General features: G+C 32.1%; 2 protein-coding genes and 2 non-coding genes across 5 annotated transcripts; 2 read left to right on the plus strand and 2 right to left on the minus strand.

Moving 5' to 3' along the window:
• The first annotated feature begins 2171 nt into the window (after positions 1 to 2171).
• LOC127084339 (dolichyl-diphosphooligosaccharide--protein glycosyltransferase subunit 4A) lies at positions 2172 to 4447 on the plus strand. 2 transcript variants are annotated; one of them, XR_007788686.1, is made up of 3 exons: positions 2172 to 2394; positions 2783 to 3262; positions 4083 to 4447. XR_007788686.1 is itself a non-coding variant. In XM_051024769.1 (2 exons), the coding sequence occupies exon 1, from the start codon at positions 2795 to 2797 to the stop codon at positions 2906 to 2908; it is 114 nt and encodes a 37-aa protein (XP_050880726.1). In that variant the 5' UTR covers positions 2783 to 2794; the 3' UTR covers positions 2909 to 3262; positions 4083 to 4447. The 2 variants fall into 2 exon arrangements, 1 of the variants encoding a protein (XP_050880726.1); XM_051024769.1 differs by lacking the exon at positions 2172 to 2394.
• TRNAH-GUG (transfer RNA histidin (anticodon GUG)) lies at positions 2174 to 2245 on the plus strand. Its single transcript has one exon. It is a non-coding gene; the product is annotated as a tRNA-His (tRNA).
• Positions 4448 to 6158: 1711 nt separating the features above from the next.
• LOC127084352 (protein PELPK2) lies at positions 6159 to 6773 on the minus strand. The gene has a single exon (XM_051024784.1). The coding sequence runs from the start codon at positions 6728 to 6730 to the stop codon at positions 6383 to 6385; it is 348 nt and encodes a 115-aa protein (XP_050880741.1). The 5' UTR covers positions 6731 to 6773; the 3' UTR covers positions 6159 to 6382.
• Positions 6774 to 25080: 18307 nt separating this feature from the next.
• LOC127115939 (small nucleolar RNA R71) lies at positions 25081 to 25188 on the minus strand. Its single transcript, XR_007800936.1, has one exon. It is a non-coding gene; the product is annotated as a small nucleolar RNA R71 (small nucleolar RNA).
• Positions 25189 to 25474: the final 286 nt, after the last annotated feature.

Genomic DNA, 25474 nt, shown 5'->3' on the forward strand with positions numbered 1-25474 from the left:
CCAGAGATCCTTGATGGAGGTATGTGAGTTCATCTTGAAGGTCAGAAATCTTGAAGATGTCTTCTTGAGAAAAACAGTTTTCCAAATTCTTCCAAACTGGATGAGCATTATCGATCCACATAATTGAGTGAACGATATTTTCAGAGATGGAGCGCTGGAGCCAAGAGAGAACCATATTATTGTAGTAGAGTCAAGGATCAGAAAGAGCATGATCGGTAGGAGGAAGGAGAAAAATGCCATCAACAAATCAATGTTTGTTCTTGGAAATCAGAGGTATTTTCATAGCGCAGGACCAAAAATTGTAATTTGTGTGGTCGAGAATGGGAGTAACTAGTATGAGTGAGGGATTTTTGTTTGGATGAAGGTAGTAAGGGTTTGATGTGTTCGTGGTGAAGTCCAAATAAGATGGATCTGCCATGTTAGGTTGAAGAAAGATGAGGGGAAAAGGTTTTCTATGATGGATTTGGTAGTAACTAGGCTTAAATGTTAAAAGGGAGGCGAGATAATTGTTAAAATAAGAGAGAGAGAGAGAGAGAGAGAGAGAGAGAGAGAGAGAGAGAGAGAGAGAGAGAGAGAGAGAGAGAGAGAGAGAGAGAGAGAGAGAGAGAGAGAGAGAGAGAGAGAGAGAATAAAGAAAAGACCTAATATGTTTGTTATTTGTGGAGTTGAGGAGAAAGAGACAAATATGCATGCAATGAGGAGGTGATAACACATTGATAGAGAGTGAGCTAATGAGATAAGGATGAATGGAGGAATCTAAACATAATCTGGAGGAGCAACAATGATGAGGACACATTCAAGAATGGTCAAAAGAAAGAGAATCTTGATAATGATGAAAATGTAAAGCTGAAGAAGAGGAAGAGAACATGTCTAGGAATGTCAATTTGACCCATCCTCAGTGGGCACCCGCAAAAATTATCCATAATGGGTAGGATAAAAACACGAAAAATGAGTACAGGGAATTATCCACAAAAATAAGTGCGTACGAGAACGGGTACGAGTACCTTAGTACCACCCTGCTCCATACCTACACGATATATATTTATATATTTTTACTTTTATTATTATGTATACATGTTAATTTATCAATTTTATTAAATGAATCACTATTAAACTTGTATAGATTTTAATATAAATGTTTATTCATTTCTTAACTCAACAATATCATTCTTGAGTTTTTTTAATGTTGTTAAAATTTTAAAATGACATTATAAATTATAAATAATATATTATTTTTTATTAAAAATACGGATAAATGAGTATGTTTATGAATACTTAGGTATCTATAGGGCACGAGTACGTGTACAAACGTTGATGCTCACGCGGGTGTGGATTCGGGTACACGGATTTTTTTAAACCATGTACTATAGCGCATACTATATTGATATTATCAAAATGGAAAATATTTCATATTATTATTACCTTCAAACTTGGTCTAGTGTATTTATCCCGCTTCAAAAAGATTTTTCTATAATTAAGGTAATAACCATAATATTTTAAAGAGATTAATTAAGATGCACCGTCAATATATATTGTTTTACATTGTTAATTTATCATCATCACTCGTTTGCATTATTTTATACGTGGTTAAAATAAAAATCAAATTCTTTGTAACATCCAATATCTCAGATTAACTGACGAATCCTTTTATACCGTCAATGTATTTCAATTAAACTCTATTTTAAAATAATAAACTAATTAATAATAAAAGCTATTGATATCTTTTATTTATTTGTTGATACCATTGTATATAATATAAAATGTGAAATTTTCAACACGCTAATTGAAATTGGCACAATATTGCAAAGCGACTGTCTTTATTCAATTTGACTCAGACCTTGATAGTGCAATTCAGGAACTCACACTTAACTATTAAACAAAGAGTTATAATAATAAAGTTATAGGATGTAAACAAAGAGTTATATTAATAAAGTTATAGGATGTAATATGTTAGATCATGAATAATTTTTAGAATTAGAACTAGAAACACTCTTTCAATTACTTCCTATTCTAATTCTAATTATGAATATTCAACTTAATGATAAGTATATGATCATGTTTTTAAAATCGTCACACTAGTTCATTTTTAAGCAAACTTTGAATTTTTAGTTAAACTTCTCACTTTCCTATTTATTGTCTACAAATATATAAAATTTAATTATACAAACAAGAAGTGGCTGTAGTTTAGTGGTAAGAATTCCACGTTGTGGCCGTGGAGACCTGGGCTCGAATCCCAGCAGCCACACTTCTCAAATTTTTTCCATTTTTTTTCAAATTCAAAATGAAATAAAACGACAACGTTTTACAGTTCCGGTGAATTCCCCTCTGCTTTATGAAGAAACAACGAGTGTTGTTGTTGTGAATAGAAAACTCGCTCCTTGATCCCAATCTCACGTAACCTCACTTTCTCATTCATTCTTCTTCTACTTTCTTTTTTGTTTTTATTTACATCTCTTTCATTATGCAATCATCATTTATCAATGATTCTTTATTTTTGTTAATTTAAATTGCAATTTTGTATCTGTTTTTGTTTAGTTTCAACCCTAATTCGTTTAGACACGATCCATATCAGTTTAGCATCTACATGAATTCGTTTATAGCTATAGTTGAACAATTAGCGTTTGTTAAAACACTTTCAGATTTATTTATATTCCTATTGTAATAATTTGTAAGAAATAGGATGGAAGATTTGTTAGTGTTTTAACAAGTAGATCATATCGTATAATAAGGATTTATTAATGTTATTTTTCTAATTATATTTAGTTTTGATTGTGATGTTCAGGAAAAGAAAAAGATGATTGATGATGAAGCTTTGGGATTCATTGCCAACTCTCTTGGCATTTTCATTTTTGCTTTGGTTATAGCATATCATTTGGTTATAGCCGATCCCAAATATGAAGCCAATTAGATACTATCATTATTTTTTTTGTGTCATGTATTCAAGACACAATTTTGTTGATCGATCTGTTTGATGAGTTTATTTATAAAAACATTTTGTAGCTTATAACAGCTAATAAAATTGGGAGTATTTGAAAGTTGGTATTTAACCATATTTCATTGCCATTGGTTTATATTTGATATTTCTAATGTTAGTGTTTATATTACATAGTAGTATTTATGGTAGTTAATGCATGTTCCTGAATATACATCATCAATTATGCTACATTTTTCTTCTGTGAAGCATACTTGTGTCAAATTATCTATGAGGATTGGTGCTTGTGTGCGGGAGAAGGAGGAAATTTCAGCTGATGGGATGTGAAAAGTGAGTTTCCTATAACCCAATAGGCTTTTGGTATGCTTGATATTTTGTATCAAAATTGATTTATGATTCTTCCATGTTTGATGACAGTAATAATAGGCTGATAATTTTATTGTTTATTTCATGTGAAAACATTGTAACATGAATAACTTTATTTGACTCCATTTTAACCAAATTAGCTTTACACATTGATTTCATTCACTCACAATGGACATACTGCTTATCAGTATGTTTCCCCTAATCAGGTGAATATTTTTCCTTCATCATGACAAATTTGTTACACAAGTTACTGCTTGTGGTATTGTAAAGTTGAAAATTTTATGATTTTAGAGTATTTGGACCTGTTGCTAAGAATGATTGATTAGTACAAAATTGTTTCTCATCAATGATGATTTTTAAAACATAAAAAAGGAATAGCACCAAATTCTTGTAAGGTTTATAACTTGTGCATAATGTATATCTTAATCATGAAAGCCGATGCTATATCAAAATCGTAAGCATCGTCTTATCTTCTTAAGTTTCTAATGGTTTGTTATTTTTTGCTGATTATAACTTCTTTATTGCCGTTTAATAAATTGTTTTGTTACCAACACACAAGTTACTATACAGAAAGGCAAAAGATTAAGTGTACCATTACTCATACAATTTACTTTTATCTGTTAAAAATGATTAGCAATTCATAATTCATCGTTTTGCTTGGAGAGACATTTCAAATATATATAATAGAATAATCAGATAGAAACTGTAAATTGACTGCCAAATTTATTTTATATTCTTATTTTAGTATCATTTCTCATGAAACTAATATGTGTTGTATTTGTAGAGTACATAGTAAGAGACAGAGGAACAAGTGAAAATGTGTTTATGGAGTGGTGGTTGAAGATGCTGGGAAGAAGAATGGAAAAATGGTAAGAGGAGGTAAAGTTGGAATGCCTTGGAAAAATGGTATAGGCTTGCAAAAGATGCGAGCTGCTAGGCTCAAGCTCATGCTTGAGAAGGTAAGAGCAAAAAATAAAATTACGATGATGGATTTCTGTGAGGCCATATCTAAGAAAAATGAAGAGAAATGTTGCAAAATATATGTAAATATGGGAAATGTGCTTTGAGATTTTAATGAGAAGCAACGTGAGAATGTTTGGTCTTATACAGAGTATGGATGTTGTTGCTATGAGATAAATTATTGATTTAGTAACTTGTTAAAAAATAATCTGAAAAATTATAATTTATTTTTTACACTAGTGGAAATTTCGCAATTTCCAATAAACTAACCTTCTTCAAATTTTTTGATAATTTTTCGCACTTTTACTCAAATTCATCCATGAATCGTTTGGAAATTATGAAAATATGTGAATGGAAATTATGAAAAATATGTGAGGTAATCAACCTCAATCCAAAAGTAAAACCATCATTTGTGGGCTTTGTAGATTGTTTGGGTAGTAATACTTAGAGGTTTCTTCCTGCATTTCCTAAATTTGCAAAATCACTTTATCATTTCAGGATTCAAAAGCATTTTTGAAAATTCTGGAGTGGTCTTGGAAATTTCGAACCAATTATCAAAAATTTCAATAAATGTTTTAAACCGTAAATTTCAAAAAATTTAGGATTTTGTAGCGGAAATTTTAAAATTTTCGGTATTAATTCTAACAATTTAACCTAAAATTTTAAAATTTCCGCTACAAAATTCCATTTGGTTTTCCAAAAATTTCAAAAAAATTGGTAGTTATAAACCCTCTGTTTTTTATTGAAAATTCTAAAAACATTTATAGTTATAAACATTTTATTTCAAACAAATAACACTATCGAAAATTTTATTTTTGTTGAAATTTTTGGTATCACTTAGTAAATTTTAAATTTCATAACTATTTAGAACATATCAAAAATTTTAAAAATTTTGATATATTGGAAATTTACAATATATTATTAGAAATTTTGTTGGAAATTTCATTTTCTCCTATCAAAAATTTTAAATGTAAATTTCATTCGCAAATCATAGACAGTTTTGACAATATAAAAGTATTATTAGAAATTTTGTTGGAAATTTCATTTTTTCCTATCAAAAATTTTAAATGTAAATTTCATTCGCAAATCATAGACAGTTTTGACAATATAAAAGTATGGTAGGTGTGAAGTTAAATGCTCTAATATTTATGTAAGTTTCTAAATGTTAATAGTTAAGAATGATAACAGTTAAGAATTTAACTTGCTACTCCACTTATACGTAACACCTCCCATAATTTCAAAAAAATTAAAATATCCTTATTATTATTTATCGATTAAATTTTACTTTTCTTTCAAAATTTCATTCTTAATAACATAAAAAAAAAAAAAAAAATTTCAAGGTTTTTTCGCATTTCTAAAAATTCTTGCATTTATATAAAAAATTTGAAAAATTTTAATTAAAAAAATCAAAAATTTCAAAAAATTCGATAAAAAATACTGAAAATTTCAAAATTTTGGTATTAAATCTTAAACCTATGGTGAAAATTGTCAAAATTTTCGAGAAAAATTAAAAACTTCTGCAAATTAAAATTTTTCAATAATTTTGGAAACTCATCTAAAATTAAAAACTTCTGCAAATTAAAATTTTTCAAAAATCTGTAAATTTTTAAAATTTTCGAAACTCATCTAAAATTAAAAACTTCCGTAAATTAAATTTTTTTCAATAATTTTGCATAAAAGAAACTGTAAATTTCTAAAATTTCCGATACAGTTTCAGTATGGTAAAAGTCTGTAAAATTTTAAAATTTTCGAAACTCATCTAAGAGTATTACAGTAAAATTGATTTAAATAAAGAGTCGGTATAAATGGAGGGTCACAAGTTAAATTCCGGTAGTTAAAAAAGTTGCATGTAATTCTAACAATTTAACCAACACAATAATAGCATTTGTTGTTAAAAAAAGTTGCATGTATATAGATTATGAAACATAACATTTATTTATTATGAAGTGTAACCCTATAACAATAATTACTAAAGTACGTAATGATAAATGGAATAGCATCCCACACACAACTGTGAATAAAAGTTTAAGACGAAGAAAATTACACACAACGAGAATACAAACAAGAACAATGTATAATATGGTGAATACATCTATAAAAACACTTTAAACGTATGAACTTCATTCAGGGGGTGGTTTTTGAAGGTGGTGGAGCAAAGAAGGGGAGTGTTGGCATAGTGATCGGTATTGTAGTAGGAATGTTAGGAAATGGTGGAAGAGTGAACTGTGGAATAGTTGGAATGGTTGGGATTGTAATAGATGGTTGAGTTGGTTTTGGGATTGTTGGCAAAGATGGAACATTTGCTTGAGGAAATGTTGGGATTGTTGGCAAAGGTGGCAATGTTGGTTTTGGAAAAGTTGGTGTAGTTGGACTTGTTGTTTGTAGAAGATGACGAGTTGCTAGGCTAGTTTCCATGTTTGAGATGGAAATAGCAATGAAAAATGCTAAAATGAAGGAACTATAGGAAGCCATGGCAAAAGGGTTAGGTTTATTTTATTTTATGAATCTTTAGTTGATTAGTTTGTGTGTATAATTCTGAGAGTTGTGAAAGGCCTTTTATGGCCAAAACCTTTAAGTTTTTTTCTATGTTGGTTTATCTAATTAACCTTGTTTGGTGAAAATGGTTGACGAAGACATTGGAGACTCAAAAGTTGGATAACAATATTTTTGAATGGCTTGAAACAGAAGAATATAGTGTTTACTTATGTGTGGGTTTACAATGTGTTTGGTAATCCAACAATGAGATGATTTATGCAAAATTTATATAATCATTAAGTTAAAAACTTAAAGGTTTCAAACTAAGAAGTTAAGTCAGTTTGGCATGACTTACTTTTTGAATGACTTCTCATTAAAATAAGAAGTTAAGCCAAATCATGTTTTTTTTTTGTGAAAATTTCAAACTCTAATTAAATTGGAAAATAAATTAATAGGTTTGAATATATATTTGATGTTTGCAAATATAATATATTTTTGGTTTAAACAAAGAGTTAATATGTGTCTTTAAATTAAATGATGAGATAAATGTAGATAAATTAAGTGTTTTTGGAGGTTAGAAATTGTTAGCGAAACTTGTCTAGAAATCTTGAAGCACCGTGTTTAATGTTGATAGGTTTTTAATAGAAATAAGAAGAATAAAGTTGAAAAATTCGTCTAGTGAAACTTTTTTGAGTTTATCATCTATAGGATAATTTTTTGTTTGATTAGAAATTTATCTTAATTATTGGTAATAGTGAGGGTATTTTCTACAGGCATAGTTAGATTTTATTAACAAAATTATATTAGAGATCTTTTAAGTTATTTAATTGTAATATGTTGGTTATTTAATTTTTTTTTACAAGTCAGTTATTTAACTTATCTAACGTCTACACCATTACCCTTTTTTAATGATTTCGTTCTAAAAATGCATATTTGGTATTAACGTTGCTTAGGTGACTGTAACGTTGATGACATGTAATTGTTTTTAATTAAACTTTAAGTGATTAAACAAATCACTTTCTTCTCCATCAAAGCCCTAGAACTGTATTCATCTTCTCTCATCGAATTCATCTTTTCCCTTCTTCAACAATGGCTTCAAACGGTACAAATGTGTCAAATCCACGAAGTCCGAACTGTCATTCTTTCATTTCGAGTGCAACTCATGGTGAAATCGCACCAAGATGTCCTTGTGGAGTCAAAGCAATGATACGAACAATTAAGAAGAAATGACGAAACTTTGGGAAACTCTTTTGGGGCTGTAGATACTTTGTGGTACGTTTATTCTTATATTATTCTCTGTCTTTTTTTGAAGGTGTTAACTGTTATATGTTAACAGAGTGAAGGTTCTAACCGTGGCTGCAACTATTTTGAGTGGTTTGAAAAAGAGTGCAATGATGAAGTGCAACCAGAAATACAACAATCCCAATCTTCAAGATGTTCAAAATGTGAGGAAAAGAATGTAGAAATCAACACACTTAGAAAGACCACTAAAAAGATGGCAACTACACTAAGGAGATGATGAAGAACATGTTGAAGATGCTAGTCTTTGTCATAATGTTTTTAGTTATGATTTTTGTAGTGTCGATGTGTATTTTGATCAATAAGTGGTGACTATGGTTAAGGTTGATGTTAGTGTTGTATGACATTTTGTTAATGTTATGCAGTAATGACTTTCTTCAATGATGATTTTTAGTTTGTGCCCAATTTGATGTTGAAGTAAGCACTTTTAGAGGATATGTTTGTGTCCAATTTGATGTTGTTAGATTCTATCCAATTTTATGTTGCAGGACATATTTGTCACACTAAAGAATACTTAAAGAATTTGTTTGTTACACTAAACGAGACTTCAATGACCTGTGTGTTACAACTTAATTTACTATAAAAATAATAGACCTGAAAATTGGATAGAATATCACAAGATTCCTTGATTAAACATAAAAGGCCAATTAACCAAAAACAATGATAATGCCTTAATATCCTTCATTAAACCATCCAAAATACATAGTAGCCATCCAAAATACATAATCATCATCCAAAATACATATTTCTAAGTCAACAGTATAGCATCCTAAATACAAAAAACACCATTCATAATACATGATCCTAATTCATCAAAATACAACAAACAACATCCTAATTGTTTTTTCTCTTTATGGGCAACTTAGGTGTGGTTATTTTTTGTGGTTGAAATGTTATAGTTGGTCCCTGAAATGCTGCAATGTCTCTTCTTGGTGACACCTTTGTTTGAAGTCTAAGAGTTGGTTGTGTTCGACCTTGTGCAGCTTGGATTTGGGTTCTTCTTGGCGATAACCTTGTTTGAAGTCTTGTCGTTGGTTGTGTTAAGGATTGTGAATTTTGGGTTTGGATTCTTCTTGGTGATAGCCTAGTCTGAACTCTTGGATTTGGTTGTGTTTGGGATTGTAAATTTGTGTATTGGGTTCTTCGTGGTGATATCCTAGTTTGAACTCTTGGAGTTGGTTGTGTCTGGGATTGTGTTGATTGGATTGGTTGTGGTTGTACTTGTGTTGATTGGGTTGGTTGTGTTTGGAATTGTTCAAATTAGGTTGGTTGTGTTTGGGATTGTTCAGGTTGCCTTGGCGTTGATGCAGTTGGGCATGTGGATTTGTGGTGGCTAGATTTACCACACATTGAGCGTTTATTTGACAATATTTTCCTCCTAACAATTGTTATATCTTTTCTCTTTTCATCAACATCTTTGTTTCTTCTTCTCTTAGGCGTCCCCAATGCTCTTCTTAATGGTGGTGGCAGTATGTTAGGGTATGGGGTATCTTCCCATAAATTTTCACCATTGGTTGGATATATGATTGGTCTATAGCAATCCTGATAAATCTCCTTCCTATACATGAGAGGAATGTAATCTGCAGGGTCTCCAACTCTACTTTAGATGCATGTAATTGCATGGTAGCATTGAATCCATTGAGCCTCCAACTCCTACAAGAGCATCACATATGCTTGAGGTCAACTGTGAATTTATCCCCTGTCACATTTATGTGCCTTACTTCATAAATCATCTCACCAGCAAACCTTGTTAACAAATAAAATGCAATAAGTTAGTTGGTAGAATATAATTATGAGTTAATTGCAATGATTATTAAATTACCCGGCCATAAAGAACCTTGAGATTTCAGTTTTTCTTTTCAAAACCTTTTTAATTCTTAGAAGTACATAACCATTATAAACTTAAATCTTGGTTCTATTTATTGCCCATCTATCCATAAGGCACCCTCTTATCTTCTATAGTATTGTTCCAATAGGCTTTTGTCTTGGTCCAAATATAATACTATTAAATATTTCTGACATATTATTTACCAACACATCACATTTATTATTATAATTGAACCTAGACTTACTCCAAAATATAGGAGGAAACTTCAACAAATATTTGTAAGCCTCTTCATTAACCTTCCCCATTTCCTTCATTTTCCTTTCCCGTGCTTGATGATATGTTTCCTTGGCTGCCCTCCACATCATTTCTTTCAACAGCTTGCCAGAAAACCTCTTTCTGAAGTTGTTGTACAAGTGTCTTACATAGAGTCTTTGTTCAAATCCAGGTAACAACTCTTCCAATGCAGGTAGCAAACCTTATAAATATAAACAAAGTTAAATACACAAATAAAGTTAGTAAAATGCTAATGAGTGAATGCTACAGTTCAAGTTAAATATACCTTTTGTTGATATGATATAAAAGTGATTGTTTGCAAACTTCTGGCCCTCATAAATATTGAACTAGAATATCAAATAACCAAGCCCATGAGTCATTAGTCTCTGCTTCAACCACAACCAATGCAATGGGACATCATTTTATCATTAGGGTCTCTACCTATTATTGTAAGAATTTGTCCTCCATAATGACCCTTGAGAAAACATACATCAACTCCTATAATTGGTCTACAGACTTGAAAACTTATCTTACAAGCATCAAGGCACATATATAGTTAGGGGTGTTCATGGGTGCGGGTAGACCCGCGAACCCGCCTACCCAAACCAAACCAACCCACTAATTACCCAGACACATTCATTTACGGGTATACCCGACCCAACCTGTAATAACCCGTATAGATTTGGTTCGGGTATTGGGTTTTAGTTTCTAAACACGTGAATCCGTTGACCCAACTCATTGATGTGACATAATGATAATAATAATAATAATAATAATAACTATTATTATTATTAAATAATTCATAAATATATGTAAGTTGTAATGTAACGAACGGGTTTGCAACTTAATAGAGTATATATTATATTAAAAACTAAAAGTAGAATATATATATATATATATATATATATATATATATATATATATATATATATATATATATATATATATATATATATATATATATATATATATATATATATATATATATATATATATATATATATATATATATATATATATATTATTTAACTTTAAAAATTCTACTTTTAAAGCTAATGTAGTACTTTTGAAATACTAATATATAAACTCTATAAGTATCCCAATTAAGTAGAGTATATATATTATTTAAGGTTAAAAAATTTACTTTTGAGGCTAATTATATATATCTTAATTGAATACTTTTGAATCTAATTAAGTACTTTTAAAACTAAAAAATCTACTTTTGAAATTAATTAAGTAGAGTATATATATTATATTAAAATGGGCAAAATTATATCTTATTTATTTATTTATTTATTAAAATTTAAAAACTAATTAAGTATATATTATAAACTAAACGAAAGACCATAGCACTTAACCCTAATTTTTTATTACGGAAAATCTCAAACTCTCACCACTTCTTTTTGTTGTTGCTAAACCTTTCAGTGCTGTTGTTGAAACCTTTTACAATTGTTGTTGCTCAAATCTTTTACAACTGTTGTTGCTGGATTTTCTGTTGTTGCTAAATCTTTCACTGTTGTTGTTGAAACCTTTTACAACTGCTGTTGTTGGATCTTTTTATAATTGTTGTTGTTGGATCTTTTTATTATTGTTGTTGCTGAAACCTTTAACAGCCGTTGCTGAAATCTTTAACTGCTGTTGCTGGATTTTCTGTTTGTTGACCATTTTTATTACTCTTGTTGCCTTTTGAATTTTACATTTTGGTACTATTAGGCCGATATTTGATCAATATATTTATGTCATTTTAAGACAAAGTTATGTTTATTTGCTTTTGAATTATATAGAATAGAATTTATAAATTTTATGGAAATGATATTTTATGAAATTTTATATATTATTAAGTGCTAATATATATGAATCAATTTTTATTAGATATTATTTGATGGTTTTCATAATTTAATTGTTAGAAATGTGCAAAATTATATTGAATTGTGTTATAGGTTTTTTAAATTGAAAAAAAATATTTATTTTATACATAACTCGTGAATCCAACTCAATCCAACCCATGAATGATCGAGTTGGTTCGGGCAGGGTTTTATAATAAAATTACAGGTTTGATGATGAACTCAACCCATTGAAAGTTGAACGGGTTGGGTAACGGATTAAGGCTAACCCGGTCCAACCCAACCCGCTTACACCCCTATATATAGTCTCTGAAAACTTAGCAATAATGGTCTCGTGACATAGTTGTCATGTTGTTGCTTATTTTCTTCAGCTTGTTGTTCACTTGGTTGGACTTTCAACTTAATTGTGTTGTTTGGATTTGATCTCAACAACTCATTCTACAATGATACAATCTAAGATATTATTCATTGAATGACCATTCAACATAATTAAGTGTTGCCTACCTTGCCCTATAAGCCTTCATCCTACCCATACCAATATTATATTTCTCATACAGTTTCTCACATATTGTAGTAAGTTTCACAAATGGATTGACTCTAATAGTTGAATACAACTCCTTCTTAAGCCACTTAGTGTTAAACATCCTTATATTAAACTCCCTATTGCATATGTGAGTGTCATTCAATTTTCTCAATTTTCATGTATTCTCATTTGGAAATTTGGAACATAATGCAACCCATCCACACCCTTCCTTGCATCCCACTTTAACCATTGTCTTATAGTTCTTTATAAAGCGTAAATATCTACGGTTACAAACAACATAATTTGCAATTGCATCTTTAAACTCTCCCATGTTGAGAACATGGTACCCAATTACCATTTATAGTCATTAAACTTCTCAGGCAGTACAAATGTTATCCTCATATGAATAATCACTACTCATATCCTCATAAGTTTCTAACTCTTCAGATATATAATTTAAATCTAACAAACCCTTATCTACCATTTTACCTTTGTTCCTTCCAACAAACCCAAAATCAAATGTATCTTCCTTACTTGACGGTTCCTTATCTACATAAATTCCTTCACCCACCCTTTATTTTTTGGGTCCTCCCTTTTTCTTGTTGGAACTTTCTTTAACCTTCTTTTTCTTTGGTTTATCACCTTTCCTTTTTTTACCTTGAGGTGAATCATCCACTTCTAATTCATCCACCTGTTGATCATTTTAGCCAGTAACAGACCCTCATACTCCTACCAACACCTCATAAATTCCATCATATAATACATCATCATCAAAGTCATCAAACCTGCACCCTAATGCACTATCATCACTTTGTTCATTATGGTCACTATTAATAGTTTTGGCATTTTATTCAAGTATCTTAGGCAGAGCCTCAAGTATCTCAGACATACCCTCAGGTTATTATTCAGTGGGTTGGATATAAGTTAAGACATGTTGGACATCAACTACTTCTATTACATCAGGTTGGGAAATAGGGTGGACTACGTATAGGTCTACCTTTCCATTAGTCTCAGACCAATTTAGTAGTTTTATTGCACCAAAGTCATTCACTAGCTCGTTTAATGTACCAGCAAAATCGTACCACATTTCAAGTACCCCGGGATACCCCATTTCTTTAATAATGCCCGAAATTTCAAAATAACTCCATTTATCACCATCATACTTCCAATTTGACACTTCCCCTCCTACATATGTACCCATATCATCAAAATGTCCCCATGTGATGAAAGTCAACATAAAAAACATCCATTTGGGGAAGAGAGGTGTACACTGTAGAAATCAGTATAGATATAAGGGACCATATATAAAACCCTAGGCTTCCATAAATAACATTACATTATTCTACACTACCCTACCAATACTGACAAACTGGACACTCACCTATAATCCCTAAAATATGAACAAAAAAATTATGGAAAATGACACATACCTCAATCGTTCAATGCTTATCTTCTACGTTCCACTCCTTCAAATCATTTTTATCCCTTCTTCGTTCCTACTTGTGTAGCTATCCTTATTCGTGCCTGAGTATCTTTCGTTCCTTTTATGTTCGTAGCTCTTCTCCTTCATGTTTAGGGTTTCATGTTCTTTGTCGCTCATTCCCTTTCTCAGTTTGGGATTTACGGATTTTCACGTTTAGGGATCTAGTTTAAAATAATGTCTTTGTTTATTTACTTAAAGTTAAATTAAAAATTGTTGGATGTGAATATGGAAGTAGAAAAACGGTATAGAGGGGGGGTGAATAAACCCAAATTAAAATTCAACCACCACTTTCCAAAATCAGAGTGTTTTCAAAAATGAGTTGCGAGCGGAAGGTTTGATGCAAAAATGAAAATTATACAGATGAATATTGATTAAGCTAACACAGTTTGTTTCATAAATATCAAAGATTATAGTGATGAAATAATTGGTATGAATTGATTCAATTTGTGTAATCACAAGAAGTGTATACAAAATGATTCAATTGATGGGGTTCTAAATTCAATTTATTTTCAGATTATCAATCACAAGACTAACTTAACTAGTTATCCAATTCCAACAAAATCTAATGCTTACATAATAAATCACTATTAAGAACAAACGATATAATAAGAAGGAATTGAAAAACCTAAGCATGAAATCACTACGAATTTAAATGCAAGAGTGTGTGAGTGTGTGTGTGTGTGTGTGTGTGTGTGTGTGTGTGTGTGTGTGTGTGAGAGAGAGAGAGAGAGAGAGAGAGAGAGAGAGAGATGACATTGAGATTTATAGTGCTTTGTTGTTCGTCCTCGCTTTGCCTACGTGCATTCTTCAATAGTTTTCCATTACAACCTGCATAGTTTCTTGTTATTTGACAAATATTTCCAAGAGTTCATTCAATCATCAATCCATAATACAACTGAGCAAATAAATCTCCTAATTTTGACCTTGACTTGCATACAACATACTTGTCAAACTCTTCTACGTAATATTTTCTAGAATGCATTTCTTGAATCTTCCAATAACACTAGTTCTACTCCAAGACTTCATGTGTATCCATCAACCCCTAGATCCTACTGATTCCTTGAGCGGTGAAATTATCCGAAGATCTGAGAAAAACTATTTCTTATATGTAGCCTCCCACACAATCACTACTAAGGTAATTATGGAGAGAAGAACCTACATTTTTTCGATGGAATTTGTCACCACCATTGACAACCCCTCAATCTTGCTAACAACCTGAAAAACTCAACAAGATCTCCAAGAACCATTAGTTTCAAGTACGTGCCCTTTTCTATCAATCTTTGAACCCAATTGAAGTTGAAGATGCAAGAATTTCGTAGCAAGACTTTGAACACTCAAAACAAAGGAAATTGATTTTCACTAAAAATCACACTAAAAAATATGATCAAAATGATAAATGATATGTGTGAGATGATGACAAAAAGGTTTTATATGTGCTTGAGATTAAGAACATAAAATGGTTGAAAAAGTTAGTTAGATTCGAATCAAGAGAATAATATGATTTGAATCAAATGAGCAAATGAAGTGGAATAAAAGAAATAACTAATTTTTAAAAAACGGCCAGTTGATTCGTATCAGATAAGGGTGAATCAAATAAAATGCCACGTGAATCAAGTCATGTTTAAAAATTATTTCGAATCAAATGCCACAAAATTAACAATGATTTTTTTGAAAAAGAATTTGATTCGAATAATGTACAAATATTGATTCGAATTAAATCAAACATAATCTATTGCCATAAAAATTATCAGAATCAAGTGTAAATTTTGATTCGAATCTAATTGTTGTGCTTCACTTTTGTCCAATTTGATCAGGAGAAAAAATTCTGTGTAAAACTGAATGATTCGAATCAATCTTGTAAAATCTCAAATTTTCAAATTTTCAAAACGACTTTGAGATTTTACTTTGAAATAAACATATGCCAAAAACACAAAATGATTTCATTCCACTAACATATGATATTAATCAAATAACATTTTGATCAAGATCAAATCTAACCAAAGTTTTATGCATGCTAAAACTGAATCACTTCAAACTCGATTCCGAGACATGCAATCATGAAGGAGACTCAACGAATCAAAATAAAAACAAAGATGAAAGCGATAAGATAAGAAACAAAATAACCCGATATAAGAGCTCACACTGAGTGAAGTAGGGACATAAAACTACAATCTCCCCTTTTTGATACTTGGCAAGCTTTCATTTGGAATTGAGTCGACCTTTGAGTATAACGTGTATGCTCCCCCTGAAACATTGCACACAAACTACAATCTACCCCTTTTTGATACTTGGCAAGCTTTCACTTGAAAATTTGTGCTACGAAAATAGTTGATTGCGGGTTTAAAGTTCGGTAACGCGCCAACGAAAGTGGACGTTACCCCTAGTTTAGTATTTTCTACAAAAGTGCAATTTTTTATTTATTTACAAAAGTGCAATTCTCATTATGATTGATTTATCATTTTTTGAGTGAAGTTAGTAGATAGAAATCATTATTTTGGACTCATCTTTTTAATATTAAATTAATTCAACTATTTTCCATTTTCGTACAACCGAACTTGTTTTACGCTAAGCCTTAGATACACACCGAAAAGTAAAAAATAGTACTTCAAATATTGTTTTATGTGGATTCGATAACTTTTTATACTAGTCGATATTGTTGTATACTTGCGATATGTAAATTAGCTCATTTGTGTTTCACTTATTTTCAATCGAGAAGATCAGTTTAAGATTGAGAGAGAGATAAAAGAAGGTAGAAAAATCAATTTCAAAAGAAAGAAACCAATTCTTATGATTTTTTAGTTTCACACGATAATATATATCGGTATTCTATGCTGAATTTGTTCTTGATGCAATTATAAGTTTGTTATTGTGTATTAATTTAGAAGTCCAAAATAAACATTCCCTCTTAGACAAATACAAGTCATGATGACAATTTCATTTCACATATTTCCTTCGTGGTCTTTATATGATGAGAAAAGATATACATAAAATTAAATATACATAATAAACAATAGCTGATTTAGGCTACATTAATCGATGATACAAATCACACTCCAACAAACTAAAAATCGAATACAATATGTGCTTCAATATGACACATAATTATAAAAGTACAAATGAAACATCCTCAGATAATATAAACAAATCTTAATACACTCATTTAATAGCTAAAATATAGTACATAAATTTCATGAACTTTTTAGATACTTATGGTTCAGACTTCAGGCACACTTGGAACAGTAGGCAACTGTGGGTTAGGAATTTGAGGAACTTCAGGAATCTTGGGTACATTAGGGACACCTAAGTTTGGAACTGCTGGTAATGTAGGTATATTAGGTAGTGTTGGTAGATTAGGTACTGGTAGATTAGGAATTGGTAGTGTTGGCAAATCAACTTTGGAAACTTGATGTATGTTTAGAAGGTTACGTGCTCCTTCAACATTTGTGATTGATGAAAATGCTATGAGTAGAACAAGTGGTATCATGAATGGCAAAACATTCATGGAAGCCATTTTTGAAGGTAGAGAGATGAATATTAGTGTATGTGATGATAGTTTTGGTGTGTTTGAGGTTGTGGTTTATGTGTGTTGTACATGTGGGCTTTTATAGACAAAGTTGTGTGTGTCATGTGATTGTGGGGTTTATGAATTTGTTATGACTAGTTTAATCTCTTGCATATTAATTATGTCAATGTAAATATATTTCACTTAGGACAGTAGGTAGGTAATGAGCCAATAAAGATAAGAATTGGTTGGCTCTTGTTTCTATTTTAGATGTTGAGAACATGTAATCTTTTGTCATATTAGAAGGTTGAGATAACAGAATAAAGCCCGTATCTAAATAAACCACAACAACAAGGTAAGATGAGTTGTCCTGTTATGGACAAATTCACAATGTGGCATGTGATCAACTTATATTATCATGATACATATTTTAAATTTAGAGAACTTCTTAATGCATCTATATGTTTCTATCACACTACGTGGATTTTCAAAAATATTTTTTATTTTTAAAGATTAATCTTCGGACGCATCTAACACACATTCAAGTGAGACTATTCTGAGTGACGCCATATTGTTTTGTTTATTTTATTCTGGATAAACAACTCTGAAAGTTTCTCGTAGTTACATTTTCATAAGTCAGAGACATCAGTACCAGATCCAAAAACAAAAAAAAATCCAAATTGAAATTCATATTCATAAAATAAAATTAGGATTACATAGATGAGTTCAATATAAAATGCAACATTGCACTTCAATATTCAGGTGAACGCTTGCACATCTTCAGAAATATCTTTGACCGATCTTGAAGCCGTTGCTTCCAACTCGAGCGGAACTTTTGTTTTGAAATGGAAAAACGTATTCCACAAATTTGCTAAACTCAATCTTTTCTCTATTGCAGATCGACGATGAACGGTACTCGAGCTTCACAATCTTCTGATTGTCTCCGTAAGGTAGGAGATAATGAATTTCTTCTTTGATATCTTCGAGGGAGGTAAAGCCGTTGAGCTTGAACGTGCGTCTGTGTGTAGAGTTGGAGAATGAGACATTTGCGACATACCAGTCAATGTTTAGTTGTGACATTTGAGACATTTTCAGTTTTTGTGAAATATAACATAAAAGCACCTTAATTTATAGAAGTCATAGATCAATATGGATCACTCAATGGCTGACTTGCTGATTCCGGAAATATATCTCCGGGACCGCACCCTATTATCTTGTTCCGGAGATGTATCTCCGAAACTTCTTCTGAACTAGTTTCAAAATAGAACCTGTTTTTTCATTTACAAAAAATACAAATGTTGTTATGGGGAAGATCAAAAATACATTAAGACAAAATATGAACAAATTGTGAATATATAACACTTCATTTATAATGAGATACAATTACATACACTTATTTATCCGGTAAAACAAGAAATTAAAATGAATCGAAACATATGTCATCGGCTAAATCTATTTGTGGTCTCCCCTTGGACTTTTGTGCATTTGATTCTCTTTCAATGTTGATCAATTTCTCGAACTCTTGCATTCTTTATATAAAACTATCCGGCCAAGTCTCGGTTTTTGTTGTTGAGTAAGTCGTCCACTCCGGTGATATAAGTGGTATAGGACGTCCCGGTTTCAAGTAAACTTGAACATACTGATTTGATTTTGAAAGCCACCCGATACACATAATACGATCATTTGGATTTTGAGGTGGGCCGACGTGCAGTGGGAAAAAGGTTTCTGAAAAACTGCATCATATCATATCAATACACACTCTATCATACGCACATGCTATTAGGTGACCCATGTCAGGGAAGCGCATTCATTTCACCTCTGGTGTCAGACCGCTAAGGCAATGAACAAGAGACTCATAAACATTATTGAAGTTTTCTTTCTTTTCGTACAACCTTGTGTATGATTCTTTATGCGTCTCCAACTTTTGGATAAGTTGATGCCGAACAAGTGTTTGACTATCTTCTCCTTTACCGAGTAAAGTCAAAACAACTCGGTAACTGCAATTACCGTCCCCCTCAACTTGACGATCCTCATGATATATTTGTGCATAAAAACCGACATCTCGTCGATGAATGGAATCTTCGGCGGAGGAATCGTCGGAGGTGGTTTGCTAATGCGAGCTCCTTTAACAACACTTTTTTGAGATTTTGGAGTTGGTGAGTCGTAAAAAACTTTGTTAACATGTTCAAAATATGAAGGAGACCGTGTAGTCGAATCGTCATTCAGTGTAGGCTTCATTTTCTTTAGAGCACCTTTTGTTTTTACCGGTTAAGAGGGAGGTTTCATATAGGTGGTTTCCGAATAGGCAATCTTCCTCAATTGTTCTTTGATGTGGAGTTTCATATTGTCACCGGATTTCAAAAATCTCTCTTGTATCACTTTCCATTCGGTCAAAATAGAGATGTTTGATTTACCGCCATTCATGACACCATCATAATCAAACCTAAGTCTCTTCCAATGAGAGCAAACGTCCTCCTTTTTTATTGGGTCACCAAGTTTCACTTTTTTAGCAATAACATAAGCACATGGGGAACCATATGTTTTCACAATTGTGCATCCATATTTTGTGCTATCGGAGCCTACATTATCAGCTCGTTTAGCCTCGTGAAAAATATAGTTCAAACTCACCCGAGAAATGTTACCGACTAATTAAGAATATAGAGTGTTATCTTTAAATTTGTGTTCTAAAACTGTAATGCTCCGTACAAATGATGTTTGTATCTCATTATGCTGGTTTTGAATCATGTGGTTCACGGAGTCCTAATCTCTACAAAAACCACCCTTACTATTTCCCAACCAATTTTTCAAAGTAGCATGGGCAGACTCAACTTTGTTAGTTGTTGTATTTCCAAGGTGTCTAATATTATTAGTCCATGCACAAACAATTTTCTCCTTCACCTTATCAAGAATTGTGCTTTCAACATATTTCAACAAACTTGGATACGTTTCACACACTTTCCTGAAATGCATAATGAAATCGGCATATAGTTCTTTTGTGGAAGAATTTATTATCTGATTCCATGCATCCATTATTTTTTCCACAATCACTCCCGCCTTCACCATTTTTCCATCTTCGGACTCTACTTGTTTCGTCCCTACCACAGGTTTAACCCGACTTCTCACATTTTTTGTCATGTGATACCTACAAAATAATGCATTAGAAGGAGGAAATATCTTTACAATCGAATTCATCAATACGGTATCGCAGTCAGTAATAATCACTTTAGACATCTCACCTTGATTCTTCAATAGTGTCTGACACACCTCTAACGCCCAAGTAAAGTTGTCATCTTTTTCACATTCAAGAAATGTAAAGCCAACAGAATATATCGTCTCAGTTGAGGTAACACCAACCATCTCCAATAATGGAAGTCTATACTTGTTGGTCTTGTAGGTTGAATTAAGTATGAACACCGTAGAAAACGTATTGAAAAACTTTATGGAATCAGAATGAGTCCAGAATACATCTCTAACAGTAACTTCATCCTCGCACGTTCGGTACCTAGACTCGTAATTGTTATCACCCAACTGTTTCAAGAGTTGTTGCATCTCAATTCTATCTCCCCTAAGCGCCTTGTTAGTTAGGTATCGAATATTATACACTTGCTTTATATTTGATATATTTTCGGGTTGTTTCCGTTTCAACGTTGCAAGTATATTTTTCGGTTAAACCAAATTTAAGATCATGTCAGCAACACATTCCTTCTCTTCCGGCATGAGTCAACACACACTAGGATGACTGACTAATTTTTCACATAAATCATGGTTATTCAAACCACATATCACATTAAATCTCCAGTTTTTGTTTTCCAACATGTAGCCACGCACCTTGAATGAACACTCACATTTTCTAGAATCAGTGTCGTCTCTTTTAAAATTTCGGAGAGGAGTTCTATATTTCTCACTTCTTTCGCACATCATTATCATAAAAGCGCATCTTCTATATGAACCATTATCAGAATTTCCGATAACTACACCAAACTCAAGTTTAGAGGCTACCATACGTATCTATTGAAGCATTTGATCACGAGATTCAAAATCTTGCTTGTTTTTAAATTGGTTGTCAACATCTACCGCATTCACAACAACACCTTGGACATCCGGAGAAACAACTTATTTTGGGAAAACATCAGGGTGAACCATATCTAATGAAAACAATTACAACATATAAGCGTTATTGTTGAAGACAATACTGGAAATCAAACACATACAACTTCCAGAAATGCATCTCCGAACAAGTTCATCCTCGTTCTAGAGATACATTTTCGGACACGACGTTCTTCATTTCAGCAAAAAAACATGATTAATGTGAGGAATGCAGAGGAAAATGAATGATCTTTACCTGAAATTTTGTCTTCTTTTACTCCCTATGATGTGATGAACCAAAAGAATGGATATTTGGAGTGAAAAAATAAATTGAGAATAGAGGGCTTTTTGGTGAAGGGTTTGGTTGAAAACCAACTATGACAACAATGGTTGTATGATCATTCAATTACTTCTTTTATCATATGTTTCCAGAGATGCATCTCCGGAAATATTTGACATGCAAATGTAACAAGAAATTTCAAAACCCCGCTTATAATTTTGGAGATGCATCTCCAAAATTTCTACTGAACTGATAAATACATAAGGTATTTTTTAAAATATTTCAGAGATATATCTACGGAATAAAATAAACAAAACAATAGGACATTACTCTGAATGATCACAATTGAGTGTGAGTTAGGATGCATCTGGAGATGCATCTCCAAAAACAAATAGTATTTTGGAAAATTCTAACGTTAATAAAAATTTATAAGATGCATTAAGAAATCCTTGTTAAATTTATATACCTATGAATTATTTTTTATTTTAAAATTAATAACAAGGAATTTCATATTGTCCTAGTCTAACGGGAATTTAAAACTATAAAGTCAAACTTGTATCACTGAAGTGATATTTCATCACATACTTTCTAATTATGATTCATAAATGAAATGTTAATAGAGTTCCTTGTGATAGCTACATAGACACCAGTTACTAGCCACACTAATACAAGCACCTAAGTACATCAGTTACTAGCCACACTAATACAAACACCTATACACAACAGCACTAGCTTAGCTTTACATTAATACAACTGAACATAGGTAATACACTTGACTTAAGCTCTAATACTCTCCCACAATCTCAAGGTAGGGGGGCATGCAAGTCATGAAATTCATGAAATGCAGCAGTGTCGAATGGTTTAGTTAGAGTGTCAACAACTTGAGTAGTGCTAGTGACATGTTGAATGAGCAAGTTCTTCGAAATAACTTTATGGCTTGTAAAGTGAATATTGACTTCAATGTGATTGGTGTGAGCATGAATGGTTGTAATGTGAGAAAAGAGCAATGGACTTAAGTTGTTACAAAGCAATGTATAGCTCAGGTAACCGTTTTTAACCATATTAATTCAAAGGTGGTGTGAGCTAAGAGCCGATATTTTGGCTCAGCATTAGACCTAGTGATAAGATGTTGCTTTTTAGAGTTCCACGGTACAAGATTAGATCCAAAATAAATATATGAGTCAGAAGTGGATCTTTGATCATCTGGATCACTAGTCCATTCAGAATCATTGTAGCCTATTAACGAAAACTTGTGGGCTCATGGAGATGGAGATAGAAGCAGGTCATGAAATAATGTTCCACTAAGATACCTCAATATTATTTTCACAACAAACCTATAAGAGTCCAATGGAGAGGACATGAACTAGAATGCCTTGTGAACATTGAATGTTATGCTTGGCCTTGAATGTTATGTTTGGCCTAGTCAAAGTGACATATTGGAAAGCATGTGATAACTCATAAAGTATTGCGTTTTCGACTCGATTCACGTGTTATTTTGAGTTTTTTTCCTTTCCTTTCTATGGGTTTATGTTTGTACTTGGTACATGTTTAAGATATTTTGGTTGCAGGAGTGTCCGTGCGAGAAAATTCCAGATTGTCATTGGATCGTTCCTGTTATAATTTTGTTGGCATTAGCTTTCCAAATTTTTATTCAGAATTTCATATGTACTAGAATTGGAGCTTTTTTCTGCTTATTATATGTATTATTTCTGCATATCAAGTTCCACTTTTTATTGTTTTTATTATTTAGTATACTACTTGCATGTGTCACTTCTTTATTATTATTAGAATTAGTAAGTCTAGCATGTATAGTTTGTTTTTGTTAGGTGTTTTAATTATGTCCGACTAAATCTTTCGAGGATGTGAGGACCGTCGTAACGACGGTGTTCGTATATAAATCGTAAAAATTATGATTAAATTGAGAATTATTTGTGGACTGATTTTATTCAATTCTTAATTAAAATGTTCATTGCAAAAACATAACTTAGTATTATCGGTTCCGATTCGAAAGAACTGAACCTATATCCGACTTAGAAAAAAACCAATTTTTAATTATTTGCAGTCCGAAAACACCTTTTAATTAATTAGTAAAATAAACATTTTAAAAAGAGATTTTAAGAACATAAACAGACACGCGAAAGCGAGCGTTTATGCGCTTAAAATCCGATATTAGACGAGGGAAAACCGGTAATACATTTAAATTTATTTTTCCACCTTAAACAATTTTTTGAATAATTAAAAGTAATTAATTTTCAAAAATAGAGTTTTTCACTTTAACAAGTTGAACACGCGAAAACGGCAGTATAGATTTTAAGCGAAAACTCAGTTTCGATTGCGCGAAAGCGAATGGTTCCTTTAAATTAATTATTTTTCTTATAAGCAAATATTATCCCAATTTAATTAAACTAAACGACTTTTGTGAGTGTTGTTGGTTGACGAGTGCCACATTCCGGTCTCCGTCTTTTAAGTGATTTTTAAACTAGCTTATTTCATTTCTTCTGCATCAGAAAATTATTATCATTGGCCTTAGATTTACGTAGTAGTCATAGATAACGATAGGTTGATAACCGGTCTTTATAGGTTCGATTCTTTTTATATTACTACGTTTGTGCACTTGTGGACCTATCAAAATGTGTGTGCCGTTGTCGGAGACCAAATAGTCAATATCATGATCTCGTTGCTTTATCGTATAAAGTAAGGCATTTTTTTCTTTTTTTCCCTTTTCTCGGTTGTATGCCAAGTACCCGTAACTCCGGGGACGAGGTACAACAACCGGTTGACGAGATCCAGCATTTTCTCCATATTAGACGCCGATTAGACAACTGCGCACCCAATATACTATCCCCATGGATGCGCAAAATGATGAGCGTCCACTTAAGGACTTTTTCGTCCCATCTCAAGACGAGCCGCATTCGAGCATTGCTCCCCTGAATATTCAAGCTCATAATTTTTAGCTTAAACCCTCTTTGCTGCAAATCGTGCAGCAGAACAAATTTTCCAGAAACCCTACAGAGTATCCAAATATGCATCTTTATGTGATCCTTCAGTATGCTGACACGTTAAAGAGTAATGGCGTCGATCCATAAGCCATTAGATTACGTCTTTTCCTAGTTTCCCTCTGGGACAGGGCCAGAGCTTGGCTACAGTCCCTCCTAGATAATTCCATCACTACATAGAATGAGCTCAAGAAGGCATTCTTAGCCCGATATTTCCCACCGTCCAAAACGGCAGTTTTAAGAAATCAAATCACTTGTTTTAGACAAACTGATGGAGAATCCCTCTTTGAAGCTTGGAAAAGGTACAAAAATATTATGAGACTTTGCACATATCATGGCCTAGAAAAGTGGTTAATTATCTACGCTTTCTATAATGGTCTCCTCTATAACACGAGGATGACAACTGATGATGTGGCTGGAAGGGCTCTGATGGACAAGCCTTCACTAAGGCCTACCAACTTATTGAAAACATGACCCAGATTCATTATCAGTAAGGTAGAGAGTGCATCCATGTTGAAACGTCTCAAACAAAAGGAGGTGTGCATGAAGTGAGAGGCCTATATCACATGAATGTTAAGGTATATGCCCTCATATAGAAGATTGATAACCTAACCATTACTCCCGCGG

The sequence above is a fragment of the Lathyrus oleraceus genome, chromosome 1 (genome assembly GCF_024323335.1).
Source record: "Lathyrus oleraceus cultivar Zhongwan6 chromosome 1, CAAS_Psat_ZW6_1.0, whole genome shotgun sequence".
NCBI classification, from domain to species: domain Eukaryota; kingdom Viridiplantae; phylum Streptophyta; class Magnoliopsida; order Fabales; family Fabaceae; genus Lathyrus; species Lathyrus oleraceus.